The following is a 15,560-nucleotide window of genomic DNA, read 5'->3' on the forward strand; positions in this document are numbered from 1 at the left end:
CTGGAAAGGTCCGAATTGTTCAGGATTTGAGGAAAATAAATGACATAATAATCAAATGTTGTCCCGTAGTACCGAATCCAGCTGTGATAATGTTTCAAGTTCCCTGTGATGCTGAGTGGTTCTCAGTTATCGACTTATCACAAGCATTCTTTTCTGCGCACCTACATGAGGACAGCCAGTTTCTCTTTTGTTTCAAATTCTTAGCCACAGTTTACAGTTGGTGTCGAATTCCTCAAGGGTTTTCGGAGTCACCGTCAATTTTCAATCAGATTCTAAAGAAAGATTTGGAAGCGTTAGAGTTGCCATTCGAGTCAACCCTAGTACAGTACATTGACGATTTACTGATTGCATCTAAGACAGAAAGTGACTGCACAGCCGACACCATTGCCCTATTGAACCATTTGGGAAGGAATGGACACAAGGTGTCTCCTTCAAAATTACAGTTCTGCCAGAAGAAAGTGAAATATTTGGGTCACCAAATAGAGAAAGGGTCACGAAGAATTATGAAGGAAAGGATAACAAGTGTACTTCAAATGAGTCCCCCAAAGACGAGGAGGGAGGTGAGAAAGTTTTTGGGAATGGTGAGCTACTGTCGCCAATGGATCCCCAATTTCTCAACCCTAGCAAAATATTTACTGAAACTGACCCAGAAGGATGCGCTAGATGAAATAGAGCTGAAAGGAGATGAGATGGATGCTTTTATTGAATTGAAAGAATGCATGTGCAGGGCTCCAGCTTTAGGTATGCCTGATTACACAAAGCCTTTCACATTGTTTTGCCATGAATGTGATGCATGTTCCTTGTCTGTCTTGACCCAAGCCCATGGTGGCGTAAACAGACCAGTAGCATATTTCTCAGCTACTTTGGATCCGGTCGCAGCAGCACTGCCAGGGTGCTTGCGTGCCGTAGCCACAGTTGGTATCAGCCTCACTCAGAGTGAAGGAATAGTGATGGGACACCCTTTAACAGTCATGGTCCCTCACTCAGTCGAGATACTTTTGACACGTTCCCAAACACAACACATGACTGGTGCTAGACTCACAAGGTATGAAACAATAATTCTGGGATCAACTAATGTGCAGCTGAAAAGGTGCACTACGTTGAACCCAGCAACCTTGTTTCCCAGTGAAAATGCCGAAATTGAGAACGCTGAAGACATCGAGCACGACTGTCTTCAGGTGACTGAATTTTGCACCAAACCAAGACCTGATATCAAAGATACCCGATTGGAAGAAAATGATCAAGTCATTTTTGTTGATGGTTCATGTTTGAGAGATGCCCTGGGAATATTAAAAGCAGGATATGCTGTATGCACGGTAACAGGCGTTCTGGAAGCATCCTGGCTTCAAGGAGTTTACTCTGCACAAGTAGCGGAATTGGTAGCCCTTACTAGAGCTTGCCAACTCTCTGCATTGATGAAAGTCACCATCTACACTGACAGTCAGTACGGATTTGGGATAGTGCATGACTTTGGACAATTGTGGTCACAGAGAGGCTTCATGACCTCTTCAGGATCACCAGTGAAAAATGGTGAAAGAATAAGAGAATTCTTACATGCCATTCAATTGCCAGGGGAAGTAGCAGTGGTAAAATGCAGTGCACACTCGAAGGGACAAGACTATGTTTCTCTGGGAAATGGATATGCGGATCAAGTCGCAAGGTTTTGCGCATTGAACTGTATATTGCTCAGGGATGAATGGAATTTGATAAATGAGCCAGAACTCGAACCAAGCGAAATCTTTGCTCTAAAGGTTGTAGATACAATGGACGAATTTAAATCCTTACAGAATGATGTCAGTGAGAATGAGAAACTCTCATGGACCAAATCACAATGTGTAAAGAGACTAGATGAATTATGGGTTTCAAGTGAAGGGAAATTTGTTCTACCAAACAGCCTTTTGACACAGATAGCCAGATTTTACCATGGACAAGCTCATCTTGGGAGGGATGCCATGATTAGATTGTTTAAAACTGATTGGTTTAACCCCAAATTCTGTCAAGTTGCTGAAGCAGTTTGCCATCATTGTGTCATTTGCCAACAGATGAACGCAGGGAAGGGAACCGTAGTAAATTTGAGCCACATTGGAAGAGCAGGGGGTCCCTTCAGCAGGATGCAAATGGACTTCATTGAGATGCCTGTGCATGGAGGTTTGAAGTATGTGTTGGTGGTTGTGTGCATTTTTAGTCACTGGATTGAAGCATACCCTACACGCAGAAATGACAGTCTCACAGTTGCAAAACTACTCTTGAGAGAGCTAATACCACGTTTCGGATTTCCGATCTCTTTAGAATCAGATAGGGGAAGTCACTTCAATAACGAAGTAATAAAATTACTTTGTGCAGCGCTGAACATTGAGCAAAAGTTGCATTGTAGCTACCGCCCTGAAGCATCAGGTCTAGTGGAGCAAATGAATGGCACATTGAAATCAAGGATGGCGAAAATATGCGCATCAACAAACTTAAAATGGCCTGACGCATTGCCCTTGGTGCTAATGTCAATGAGAAACACCCCTGACAGAAAGACTGGATTGTTCCCGCACAAGATCCTCCTGGGCAGAGCTATGAGACTTCCAGCAGTTCCTGCAAATGCTCTTTTGAATATTACAGATGATATGGTGTAAGACTACTGCAAAGGTCTAGCTGATGTGGTCCGCTCTTTCTCTCACCAGGTGGAGGCAACCACCTTGCCACCGATCCAAGGTCCAGGACACGCCCTGAAAGCAGGTGACTGGGTCGTGATAAAGAAGCACGTGAGGAAGTCGTGTTTGGAACCCCGTTGGAAAGGACCTTTTCAAGTGATTCTGACGACTACCACCGCTGTGAAGTGTGCGGGAGTTCCCAACTGGATTCACGCCAGTCACACAAAGAGGGTATTGTGTCCCACAGATGAAGAAGTTGAAGCGCTGAAATCACCAGTGTCTGATAACAAAGTGCCAAGCGCCGAGACAGAGCGAAAGGGAACTAGAAGCGAACAGGCAGGAATAGAGGAGGGAGAAATAATCTCTGAGGACGAAGCAACTGATTCATTTGGGGAAGACCAAGGAGAAGCCTCAGAGAGTGACGAGGGCCCGGAAGGTGACAAAGAGCCTGAAACAGCTGAAAGTGACAAAGAGCCTGAAGAAAGTAAAGGTGACAAAGGGCTCGAAACAGGTGAAGAAGCAGGAGAGCCTGATCAGAGGAGGGCTTTCCCAGAAGCAGACGATACAGGAAAAGAAAAGGAAAACCTGATTGACTCCCCAGAAGGAGGGACAAGGCAGAACAGAACGAAACTGCTCAAACTCCTTCAGAAGAGATTGCAGGTCCATCAAGTGGACACAGTGCAAAAAGAAGACCAAGCATATCGCCAGTAAAATTAATAATTAGAGAAACGTTGAACGACAGTGAAGGGCCAAGAGTGAAAGAGAAAAGAAAGGAAGTGTCTGACGCAATAGCAGCACCAAGCGAAGAGAAAGACTTGGCCAAGGAAGAAAGTAACAGCGAGAAAGAATCAAAGAGAGATGCAAAATTGAAAAGAAAAAGGATACCGAGCAAAAGATATTCTGGTCCGGAGTGGGCATACTTAGCCAATAACGATTGGTCAGACAAATTCATATCCCTCAGTCTCGAGAACGAAGAGGCAGAACTTCATTTTGGCACATGAGAAATAAAAGAACTTCATAAACTTTACTGATTAAAGACATTGATCACCTGATTGACTTTTCAACCGGCTAAGACATTGCTAACTTGATTGACTTTGAAACCGATCGTGAGACAACGCTGCTAACCAATAAGAGACTAAGCTGCTGAAGAAAACTGTGTGAACATTGAACTCGTTCAGTTTTGTAAATATTTGCAACTACGCTTTGATAAAGTGTCTTCAACTTTCTGATTCTATACAGATCATGACTAGCTTCACTACACAGGGGCGTAAAATGAAGTGTTGTAAATACATGTGTATAGGTTTAATAACCACATGCGTAGTAATCATTGTAGCAATAGTTCTTGGAATGCATGGTAAAAATGAGAGTGAGACGAATGATGCTTCTACTTCTAAACCTACTATTGTTACTGAACTAACAGCTCTGAAGAGACTCGAACGAGACAAGAGACATTTGCATGATAAGAAGGAACTTTCATCTAACGTTTTCTATCGCTTGCTGAGTGAATATGTTGAGACCATGGATGCGAAAGATTGTTATGTGTGTACACAAATACCTACCTCAGTAGTGGAAGGGGTAACGTATCACAGCATGCCTCTTACTTATGGAATTACATGTAGTATAATAACGTCCAGATTTTATGGTCAGACGTACATTCATTATTTTTACTCTAATTATGATGTTACATTTGCATATGTCCCCATAATTGAGTACCTGAGTAAAATCGCTAGAGATTATTATTTCAAATTAATGAGAGAATTATTTGAGCCGTTGTCACCTTTTCACACAGCACACGCACATAGAGAGAACCTTACATGCTTGCTTTCACAAGTAGAGATAAACTTCTTAGACCGCACTGATGATAGGAGGAAAGAAATGAAGGAGGAATTAGAAAAGGAATTACACAAAAGGACATCCATAGATAACTATGCTTTTGCCGCAATAAAGACACAAGGGAAAATAGCTTTAGATACATTGCATGTAGGGAGATTTTGTATACATAGACATAAATCATACTATGACACAGTTTTTGTGGGAACGAGTGAATGCAAACATACGTTTTTGTTTCAACCTAAGTGGACGTTCATGCTCAATGGACAAGATCCAGTTATTCCTGGGATATATTATATTTGTGGACTCAACGCCTATTATCGTCTTCCTAAAGGATGGTATGGGAGATGTTACTTGGGAATAGTATTCCCAAAGATTTACCAACTGGATGATTTAACAAAATTTCCAAAGCTGTCTGAATCACATCATGTTCAGAAGAGAGAGACAGCTTCTGGTGTGGTAGGAGATATATTTGGAGCATTGATTCCTTCAGTGGAAGTCATATTGAATTCAATCAAAATACGAAAGTTGTCTACTATTGTGGATAACATGCTGACTAAGTTTTCAGGAGCTATAATCCTGATGGATGCTGAACTCGCTGCAGAAAGAGCTATGACTCTTCAAAATCGGCTTGCCTTAGACATTCTTTTAGCAAAGGATGGCGGCGTTTGCAAAATGCTTGGTACACGTCACTGTTGTACATATATACCAGACAGCAGTGGGAAAATTAGAACGATGCTTAAAAATTTAACTAAAGAAAGTGTAGATTTAAAGGAATTGAAAGAACCAGGAGTTTGGGAGAAAGTTGGAAAAGGATTTGCTTCTGTGGGAAATTGGCTCAGCAACGTTTGGAACGGATTGTTACTAAAAATAGTGAAGGGAATATTGATAATATTAATTTGTTTATTAGGCTCTTGGGGAATATGGAAAGCTATCAAAATGTTAAAAGCAAGGAACAAAAGGAAAAGAGAAGAGAAAATAGAGAACAAAATGGTGGAAATATATAGAGAAAAGTCAAAAGGGACTAAAAGAAAAAGGGAATTGACTGAGGTGCCAAATTACTATACAGAATTTTTATGGAATAAAATGTGTGGGTAGATTTGATGTGATGACATAATTAGTCATCAGAGGAGGGATTGATGACGCAGAAAAAGAGGGTCCAACATATATTCATACATATTGTGTAATCAAAACGTATAATGTAGTGTGATTTTAGTAAAGAAAATAATGTACGAGGGAAATTGTGCCCTCGGGGTAGTTCGCCATCATTGTAAACGAGCTTTATTAATCATGAAGTATTGAAAATGTAGTAATCCGTCATAATTGCAAATGTATGCCATGATTTCTTGTTTGAAAACTGTTTGCTTAGCTTAAATTTAGTACAGGCTTTGGCCTAGTTGCCTGGTCTCAAATTCTAACTGCGTGGCTTTTCCTTGAACTTGAAGTTGTATTTTTCCAGTAGAGCTGACTGATACACTTATCTCCAAGGTTTCTACTAGGCCGGTTTCATCCCCTTTGATACAAGGTCAGTCTGCAGGTGCGGACAATGAAGGTACAGATAGTAAAATAATTGGCAAACCATGTTACAATTTGTGTTCCAAGGCTCCAAGGACAGTGTATGCATAAATGAGCGCTAGTAAAAGACAATTTTGATTGGATAATTTGAAGCCAACCTATGAACCCTCCAATGGAGGACCCTGCAGAATTTGGAATGTTTCTTACTTAAACCCACTGGACAAAGAGAAGTCAGCCATTTTCCTCGATGCCAGTTTGAAGCCAGATGCCAGACTCCATTTTGGACGACACCCTGATGCCCTTTTCTCTATCTGAGAGAAAGAGACTTTAAGAATTCTCACCCTAGAGACTTTAACTTTGATTTGCCCTGTCTTGCCCATGAAGTAACTTTGCCCATTCTCCTTGCCGCTGCAAGGAAGCTTGCCCTTAACTTTGCCCCTTTGAAACTTGCCCCATGCTGATCGAACCAGTACCTGAAGGACGAAAACTTTTCTTGAATGCTGATTGTATTTGGTAAATATGAAAGGATAAATGTATTATGCATTGTGTTTTTCCTTTTAGGTACCAACTGCTATTTTGATAGGGTCCTAGCTAGAAGTTTTCCAAATTTGTGTTGACTAAATTTGTTTTGCATGAAGCCCCACATGCCAATGCTAATTAGAGGTTAGTCGAGGTATTCATTCAATGTACCATGCTAAATTGAAATCTTGTTATGCTGACCAATGTATGAAATTAGTCAAATACAGTTAGTCATATTAGTGATTTGCATTGCCATAACTGAGTGTATCATCATCCAGATTTTGCGTAGATTGCGTTTCTTCCGCCGTTATGGACAGCCAGTAATGTTCATATACATATATCATTTGGTTTTGAGACTTATATACATCGTGTTATTAATTGAGTATTGATTACCGATTGCAATAGTTATTGGTTATTGATCTGAGTGACTCGACTATTTGAGGATGAGGAGAGCCCAACTCGGTTAAAAGATTCACCGACCTCCAACGTGTCCAGGTACAGGTAATTTATAAGGGCTGGACGCGTTATCACTTCTCAGCAAGACTAACCGGGTCCCTGCATCCAATCCGTGCTCTATCACTGTCATCCTGAATTTGTGACTTCCTCTGGTCTAGCGTAACCAGATAACCGTGAATGGCAATTTGTGCTTTTTGGTGCTATTTTCACCTGACATTTTACAAACTAATATCCCTGGTTCTCTGGTGTTATTTTATTTGATAAAATGTACTTCATTTTTCAACAATGGTTTTTGTTGTGTTGTATTTTCACTGCATTACTGTTTAAGTGCTGCATGAATACTTAACACGCTGCCTCTAAGTTAAGCCTGACTGCTTTGTGCCAAGCTACCAGAGGGTTAAGCACAGGTTCATTTAGTGATTTTTATGGGTCACCCTGATAGGTGTTGTGTTTATAATTGGAATGGGGTTTAACAACTCTCACCTTATAACTTAATTTCTTGCAAAAAGTGTTCTTTTTACTGCTGAAAAATGAATCCTAGGGATAAGAGTGGAAAATACAGAATGTACGCATGGCTCCATGAGCCAGATGCAGCTTTCCTGGCCACGGGGATAACAGAGAGCAAATGTGGAGTCAGTGGTCCTGCAGGAAAGGCCTGGGGTAGCCACTGTTAAATTATCTCCGTGACACATTTTAAAATCTGACACATTTATTTAAAGGAAACTGCTTGTCACAACGTTTGTTTGCCAGGTTGTATAAAAGTCCCAGCATTTGACGACAAAACATGTTAGAAGCCGTGAGATACATGGGTCACAAAATTAAGACTGTAAGCAATAGAATACAAAGAAAAGCCTGGATGGAAACAACCAGGGAAATTTGGCAGCTAATTGTTTTGGAGCTAACTGCCTTCGCCTTCAATGAATCCCCCACTATGTAGCGACGCGGAAATTAAAATGCCTTTTTTAGATGCAAAAAATAAACATGGATATTACTTAATATCAATTATAATTATCATCAGAGAGATATAGTAGGAAAAGGTTTGAGTAGTATTTAAGGCTGGGATTCCAAGCTGATTTGAATGGGTAAAACTTTTCTTTTCCTCTTTCGCACTATAACTGCACAAATTGCAAAAATTAACCTCGAGCCTAATAACATCTCCTCCATTAAAAAAAAAAACCTCTATACTGTTTATGTCTATACATATCTGAAATAAGAGTGCTTCGCACAGAAAGAGACCCTCCACATTATAAACTGAACATGAAAAGGGACCAAGCACTTCACAAATAATCTGTTTATAACATATTGCTAGCCATATTATACCTCTCTTTCGCATTATGTTTAATATAGCAAAAGAAAACAATATTAACCTTTTCATCATACAGGCCCGGACTGACCAATCCACCACTCTGGCACCTTCCTGGTGGTTTGCAGTCTCAGAAGCTGCTTTCAGAGCCGGGTGTGCAGCCATGACCCCAATTCTAGCCATACCCTCTTGTAGAGTGGGGCATGTTTGAACATGTTTTATGTCAGTGCTGGCTATGATGTCCATTACAGGCTTCGCATAAAACCTTTCTTTGCAGGACCTACCTGGAATATAATAGGCAGAGAGAGGGAGAGGACAGTCTAGTCAGCACCTCACTATGGTTTTGCCCATTTATATGTGCTCAGATGTTTCAAATGTGTTCTCCTGACACATATGGAACTGAACTAAGGCACCTCTGAAAATATACCAAACTTGCAAGGCGTTTAGTGGCTGAATGAAGGAAATAACTTGCCTACTCCTTACATCACAAGAAAAGAATGGAGGACGAGTGGACTAACGATTTAAAATAATTGACATACAAGATTGTAGAAGTCTTTGGAACCAAAAGCAATCCATTATATGCAGTTGCAACTGTGGACAAGTAGGAAATGTCTACCGTGTCCTTTTTGACTAGAAATGGGTACGGGATCCTGTGGTATGGAAAGTCTGCAAGGGTTCAGAAATTAAACATTTTAAAGAGATGGAGGAGTTCCTATTAGGGAACATGCAAATGAACATGTTAGATAAGGCACCTCATAAAGTATTGTACTCTTGGATATTGAGTACAAGAATACTGTGCCACACTAATATCGTGGATACAACATCAAGGGACAAAATATCAAAAGAGAAGTACATTTAGGGAATTACAGAGTTATTATTCTTAATTCCACCTCTATGTTCCTTGATGATATATATTTATATCGTCATGGTAAATTGATCTGGAGTTAAGTACAGAAAATCTACACAGTTTCCTTTGACATTTTGTGTCCTGATCTGTCTACAATATCAGTGTCCTACATAGTAAATATTCATGATCCGCACCTACTAAAGCAGAGCAAACTAAAGATGTCTGAAATCATGGAATAAGAGTGCTATAAAAAGAATGCTTGAAAGAGGATGGGATGGCAATAACACCAACGAACAAACACAGCTCATCCTGAGCCCTATGTTCATCCTCTTTTTTGCCCTTTCCTCAAAATATTCAACCATGGCGATCAGCATGGAGGGAAAGCAGCACCCAAAAGATCTGGAAAATAATAAGGAAAGAAGGCAGGAGTAAAGAATTACTCCTTTTCTCTTTTAACTTTACGTTCACTTAGTAGTATAGTTTACATTCTGATGCTTCTATCGGGGAAACAAAAGGACAATAACCAGTGTCGATCAAATGACTACCAAGGCTGCCTGCAAAAAGCGGGACTGCATTAAAGTAAAAGATCTTAATTAAATGGACATCTAAAACAGAAGGAATGTCCTCTACTAGGAACCCCATGAATTGCAGTAAACCTTGGACATCTCGTAATAAATTTAGGGCAGATTGCATGGAAACCTTGATTTTTTCCACCCTCACAATATTAAACTGTGTTTCCAATCCATTTTCCTTTTGTTTAGTTTTTTGTGTTTGCTATGCCATCCTTTTCTCACTGTTTATCAGCTAACTCCCTCTGTTTTTGCCGGAAAAGGATTCACTTTTGTAATCCTCCAGATGAAATGGAAATAAATAAATTGAAACAAAATTATATTACATATATTGCAAAACACTTTTATTTAGTTTACCACAGGTGTTCTCTGCTTGGCTTTATGTTGAATCCTTATTGTGAATATTCCACAAATACTATGTAGTCTGCCTCATGCTGCAAGACTTACAGGTTCTCGCTAATGAACCTCGAAAAAGGAATAAAGTTGGGCACTCTGGATTTCTGCATTTAGTATACACAAGATGAATTTACATAAAAAACACATATTTGAAGTTTTACGGAGGTGTCAGTTTAACGAGTACTAATGGCCTAAGTGTTTTCTAACTAGAGTAGTTATAAATGGTGGTGAAGGTAATCCAGAGTAGGCCATGTTTCTTACACACAGAGTATATCACAAGTCACCTATACAATAAAAGGGAGGGAAAAGCCCCTTCCTTAGCCTGCCCTCAGCTTCCCTATGACTGATCCAACCACAATAAGAGGGTGCTACAAACTTCTCTATCCCCTAAAGGGTGGAAATTGGAAGACCCCAGAAATCAATTAGATTATTTTATAGGATCCTCACCCACAGGTACCACTGTGGCATGCTTCGTCATCGGAACCTCAACCACTGCACCTAGTTTGAGTGGGCGGGCTCACGCGGTTTAGTACCAGAGCACCTATGTTCAAAGTGATCAAATGATTAAAATTGCCTGCCAGTTCTTCCCCACTATTTATAATTCTGAGTACCTTTAGAAAGATTGAAAGCAATGAAAAATGTTGGCTTCCTGAGGGTATTTTATTTCCCCCAAGCCACTCGTCAATATGTTTCAGGCCTACTTTCTGCCCCTCTGGGTCAACAGGCTTTCCTCAGGACCTCTCCTATCTCAATCCCTTTACATAAAATTTAGTAAATTTTACCATCTAATAGCAATAGCAGTTTCACCTATTCATGCACAGGGAAGCGTGCAGCTATGAAACATAAAAGGGTATTCCCTCTGCCTGGTCTAGGAGAAGAGAAACAGAATAAATTACGAAAATTTCCATATATATTGTGCACAGTCCCACTGGGGTGGGTCGTAACTATCTGGCTGTGCAGAGTCATGCACACTCGTGACTCCTTTGTATTGCATCTCTCTATGTTGCGAACGCATTCCTGTAAAAAAAAAGTACAACACAACACACTGTGTTGGAACACACCACTCTCATGTATCAAGTGAAGTGTGATCAAGTTTATATTGAAGAGATTTCCAGGGTCTTCCAATTTCCACCCTTTAGGGGATGGGGAAGGTAACAGCACCCTCCTATGAAGGTTGAATACATCACAAGTCAGACATAGTGGACAGCTGAAAGATCAGAAATGAATTGCGACTTCAACTTGCACACCTGATGTCCTGGTGTAAAGGTGATTCCTTTACATCAAGACACTTTGAGATGGATGGGAGGGAGAGTGTTAATGGAAACAAGCCACACCAATAGCTTGGTTTAGCCAGGTCTTGCTCCTCTGAAGTGAAATCGTCCATCTTGGATTTTAAAATGCAGTGCTTTGTGGTACAAGAAAATGCCACACTTTGGAGGAAGCTGTCATGTATCTGGGTGGCACTCTGCATCTTATTGGATAGAGGTGTCCTCCTGCTTGCCCCCCAAGGTAATTGAATAAATATCTGGGAGCTGCGCTGCAACTCAGATCTGCTGCCTGAAACCACAAGAAGAAGGACTGCCCCGATGGAACCCTGGTCTGCAACTCAAAGGACTGCAGTCTGAAGGACTGCGCCTGTTGCACACTGGAACAATAGCCCTAAGACTTTGCCTTGCTTCAGAAAGGACACAAAGGATTAAGGAGTGGACTCCCTGAAACCAACAGGTTTATAGACCTCGCCTGCACCAACCGTCACAAACATCCTCAGCCTGGAGTGCGTCCAGTGGACATTTAGGGATTTGGCCAGGTACACTGTAGGAATTATGGTCCCAACTTCCAAGGACCACTGCAAGACTTCTAGAGATTGTTCTTAGATTTGTGTTTAGGACACTTTGAACCCTCAAGAGAAACTTCAGGAAGAAGTTCGAGAAGTTTGGAGAAGTCTGGAGAACTTTTGAGAAAAAGCTCCATAAGGTGACCTATCTGTTGACGAGAGTCAAGCCACCGGTGACAAACCGCGACCCGGCCTGAATTTCAGGTTAATCCTGGTGAAGCTCTAGAGTATTTCCCCATCAACAAGACTTCCAGGAGTTGACCGGGGCTTCACAGAAACTCAAGCCAATGACGTTGCATTGGATCCTGGCCTGACGAGGAGCCTCGAGGAGCCTCGTCTGACCACGAGAGAAAAAGCTCCAGAAAAATGACAGAAGGTAAAACTTTGACCAAGGCCTCCCGCTCAATGTATCCAAGCGGGCTCCATTGCAGTCGGCCTCAAATTGGGACTTGGTCCTGGTCTAGCACAAACAGATGTCCCTGGTTCACACTATTGATTTCTAAGCACTAGAAAGCACTTTTTTTTAAATTAATCTTTAGAAACTCATTTCTCTGGTTCCCTATATTGGATTTTTGTTGATTTGGTGTCATTTCAAAAATAAAAACGTTTCCTATTTTTTATAAATAGGTGTTTTTATTTTGTGTTGTGTCCTACTTATTTACTGTATTGGTGTATTTAAATGCTTTACATGCCTGGCTCCTAACTTAAGCCTGCCTGCTCGTTGCCATGCTACCAGGGGTTGAAACAGGGGCTAATGTTTTGAGACCTCGACTGGACCTCACATTGGTTTGGTGGTCTTATTGCTAGTAGTAGATGTGTACTTACCCCTACTAATAATCCACCTTCCAACACTTACACATTTGGACTGAGAATCTGTACATGAGTGGGCTGTGTAGGTTATTATAACTGATCACAGCATGAGAGGTCCTTATGGAAATGTTCCCTTTATACATACCTGTTATATAGCAAAATTCTGGCTAATGGATGGAGTGCTGCTGTGACTGGTCCTGTTAGCTAGGTTCATCACATACAGCAACACGAGTATTTGTTTTGTAGCTGAGCTTGGTGTCATAGTAGAATTTTGGGCTGGTTGACCAAAGATTGAACTGAGAGTTGAATACTGACTGGGGTGGAATACAGTGAGAATAGATGATGGAAAAGTATCCAAACTTCATAAGCAGTGCTGACGGGAGAGCTAACACAACGGCTTAACTCGGTTCATGTAGGTTTGCTGTAGGGTCTGTTCCATTCTACCAAAGGAGAGGATCCACAAGCACTGTGCCTTATGACGGAGGCATAGTCCCAGGCCATGAAACTAGAAGCAGATGAAGAGGTTGACAATGAGATTGAAATATTCCAAGATGGCTCCATATTTTGCTTTGCATCTAGAAACATGTAGTGCAGGGTTAAGATTTGATAGTTCAACGATCAGGTGAGGTTGTTAAAAGTGTTTGAAGGATGTAGAGAATTCTTGTTTGTCTGTGAGTGACTTTGGCCCAGAATATGGAACAGATGAGACTACTACTGAAAAACAGCACACTCTCTATTCACAATGTTCCAGTGAAGATTTCCTCTAGATGTTTTTCTACTGCGGGGGTCTTGTAAAGGCCACACCCATTATTAATCTTTCAGATGAGAGAGGAACAGAGTGCTTATAACCAAGGGGGATATCTTCCTTGTGCTACTAATGTAGTGTGTGTGGGTGTGCATGTGTGTGTTTATGTAGTTACACCAGTTTCCTTGAGCGGGCTATTTGATGGATAAGTGGACCTAACTTAAACTCAATTTTTTGCAATACCTGGAATGAGAAGGAATAATACTCGATGGCCAGTGAGCCGCACTGTTGAAACCAGTTCTCCACAGGAAAGTGTTTAGCAGCAGCAGAATCTTCCCACTCACTGAATACCCCAATTCCTTTACTCTTTATGTAAATAAATGTCCTTGTGATATCCTGTTTTAAAAGTGAAAGAAAGGTCTCTTGTCTTGAATAATACTTTGTTGAATGCAGACAGTGCTTAGGTTTTTTTTTTTTTAAAGTGCAGCATGAGCTTGTATCAGAGTTGCTGAACACTGGGGTTACCAAGGATGTCCCTTTAGCTCACTATTGCAGGTTTTTTCATCCCTGATTTTTTCTCCTTTTCTGGCTTTCTTAGTCTTGCTTGGGTCAAGGTCTGATGCTGAAAAATAATTCCCTGCTCCCGTGAGTGACAGTGCCACTATATGTACAAATTAGGCACCTAATACACACATCAACAAATATCGTAATGAGGACATTAGAGATGCTTTCAATAGAAATAAAATATTTAAATCTCTTTTTGCAAACAAAATTTAACCTACTGACTAAAGTTCCAATCTTCTCTTGCTTTCCTTGTGTTTGTGAATTTACTTCATCATATTATCCAAATCATAAAAACCCCACAAACCTGATCCCAATCACATTAGTTGACCAACACACATTTTCCAGACTGTACGGCAGCGCAAATGGGTTTTTCATGACCTCTAACTAGAATACCATTTATAAGTTTTTCAATGTCTTCGCTAAAAATAATGACCATACTTTTCACCTTTTACACCAGATGTAACCTGAGTACAGCTTTGAGTCAAGATCACCTTAAATTTCTAGCCTGAAAAATAAATCCTTGCATATGTTACTTTGGGCAGAAATCATCCACGTGAAACCTTATTAAAAGTCGTGTGGAAAGTGCATATGAATTGCATCAGACTGATATCCGAAAAGCAAATATTGTTTCAGCTATTCCAGGCATCGTTCAGATCAGTATAACAAACTGGAGGAGACACACTGGCGCAGGCAAAATACATAGGCTGCCTTGTGGCTGCCCTATGTATTCTTTGAATGTCCAGCACACCGAGCAGAATATGCAACCCAGGGCATTTCCAATAACCAGTCACTCACCACTTCAATTGTTGGTAGGAATACAGCTCTTCTTCTTGAAACATGGAAGGTGTGAGCATAGACAAGCGGAACGGCTGTGCATGGATGGCACTGAGGTATGTAACGAGTTATACTTCAACAGAAGCCTTTGCACAAAGATGTGCATGTTTGTGTGGCACTCGTGTACTATGCATTAACACTGGTATTCAACTTTGTATCACTATCACATCACAATATCAGCAAAAGAATGTGTCCCCCCATAATAACAACTATCAACTCATGTAAATGCTGACAAAATGACATATTGTGGAACAGGGCAGCTTTAACAACAGAACTTACTTCTAGTGTACGAGGCGTTGAACCCTTTCTTCTGGATGCTGAAGTCACTTGTAAACTGCACGGTCATTTCATTGCCTGTTGAGTTGAATGAAAGTCCTTTCGCGGTCAGCCCACAAAACTTCATTGTGCTCTGGCCATTGTCAATTGACATAGAGTCATAGACGCATTTTGGAGCTTCCTCCACATCAAAATCCACGAACGTGATCTGGATAATAAATCCTGGAGGTGCTCGAAAGGACCACTGGCAGGACAGAGTGTTGCGGTAATCCTTCGGGTAGCAGGGAGTGGAGAAGTACCCCGAAGGGTTGGTGATCACCATTCTGCAATCGGAGCATTCCAACACTGTTGGGCCAAAAAAAGGACATGAAGAAAAAACATCAGTTTGCACATTAAGAACAATCTACAAATATGAAATGTAGA

The 15,560-nt window shown here is 40.9% G+C and overlaps 1 protein-coding gene across 3 annotated transcripts in view; it reads right to left on the reverse strand.

Annotated features, from left to right (window-relative positions):
• The window catches only part of ADGRG6 (adhesion G protein-coupled receptor G6), a 513,628-nt gene that overhangs the window by 284,057 nt on the left and 214,011 nt on the right, over positions 1 to 15,560 (reverse strand). For all 3 annotated transcript variants that reach the window (XM_069235130.1, XM_069235132.1, XM_069235131.1), the window contains exon 3: positions 15,141 to 15,482. In XM_069235130.1, coding sequence (XP_069091231.1) covers positions 15,141 to 15,482 — 342 coding nt within the window. The remainder of the gene's footprint in view (positions 1 to 15,140; positions 15,483 to 15,560) is intronic.

The sequence above is a fragment of the Pleurodeles waltl genome, chromosome 5 (genome assembly GCF_031143425.1).
Source record: "Pleurodeles waltl isolate 20211129_DDA chromosome 5, aPleWal1.hap1.20221129, whole genome shotgun sequence".
Classification (NCBI taxonomy): Eukaryota; Metazoa; Chordata; class Amphibia; order Caudata; family Salamandridae; genus Pleurodeles; species Pleurodeles waltl.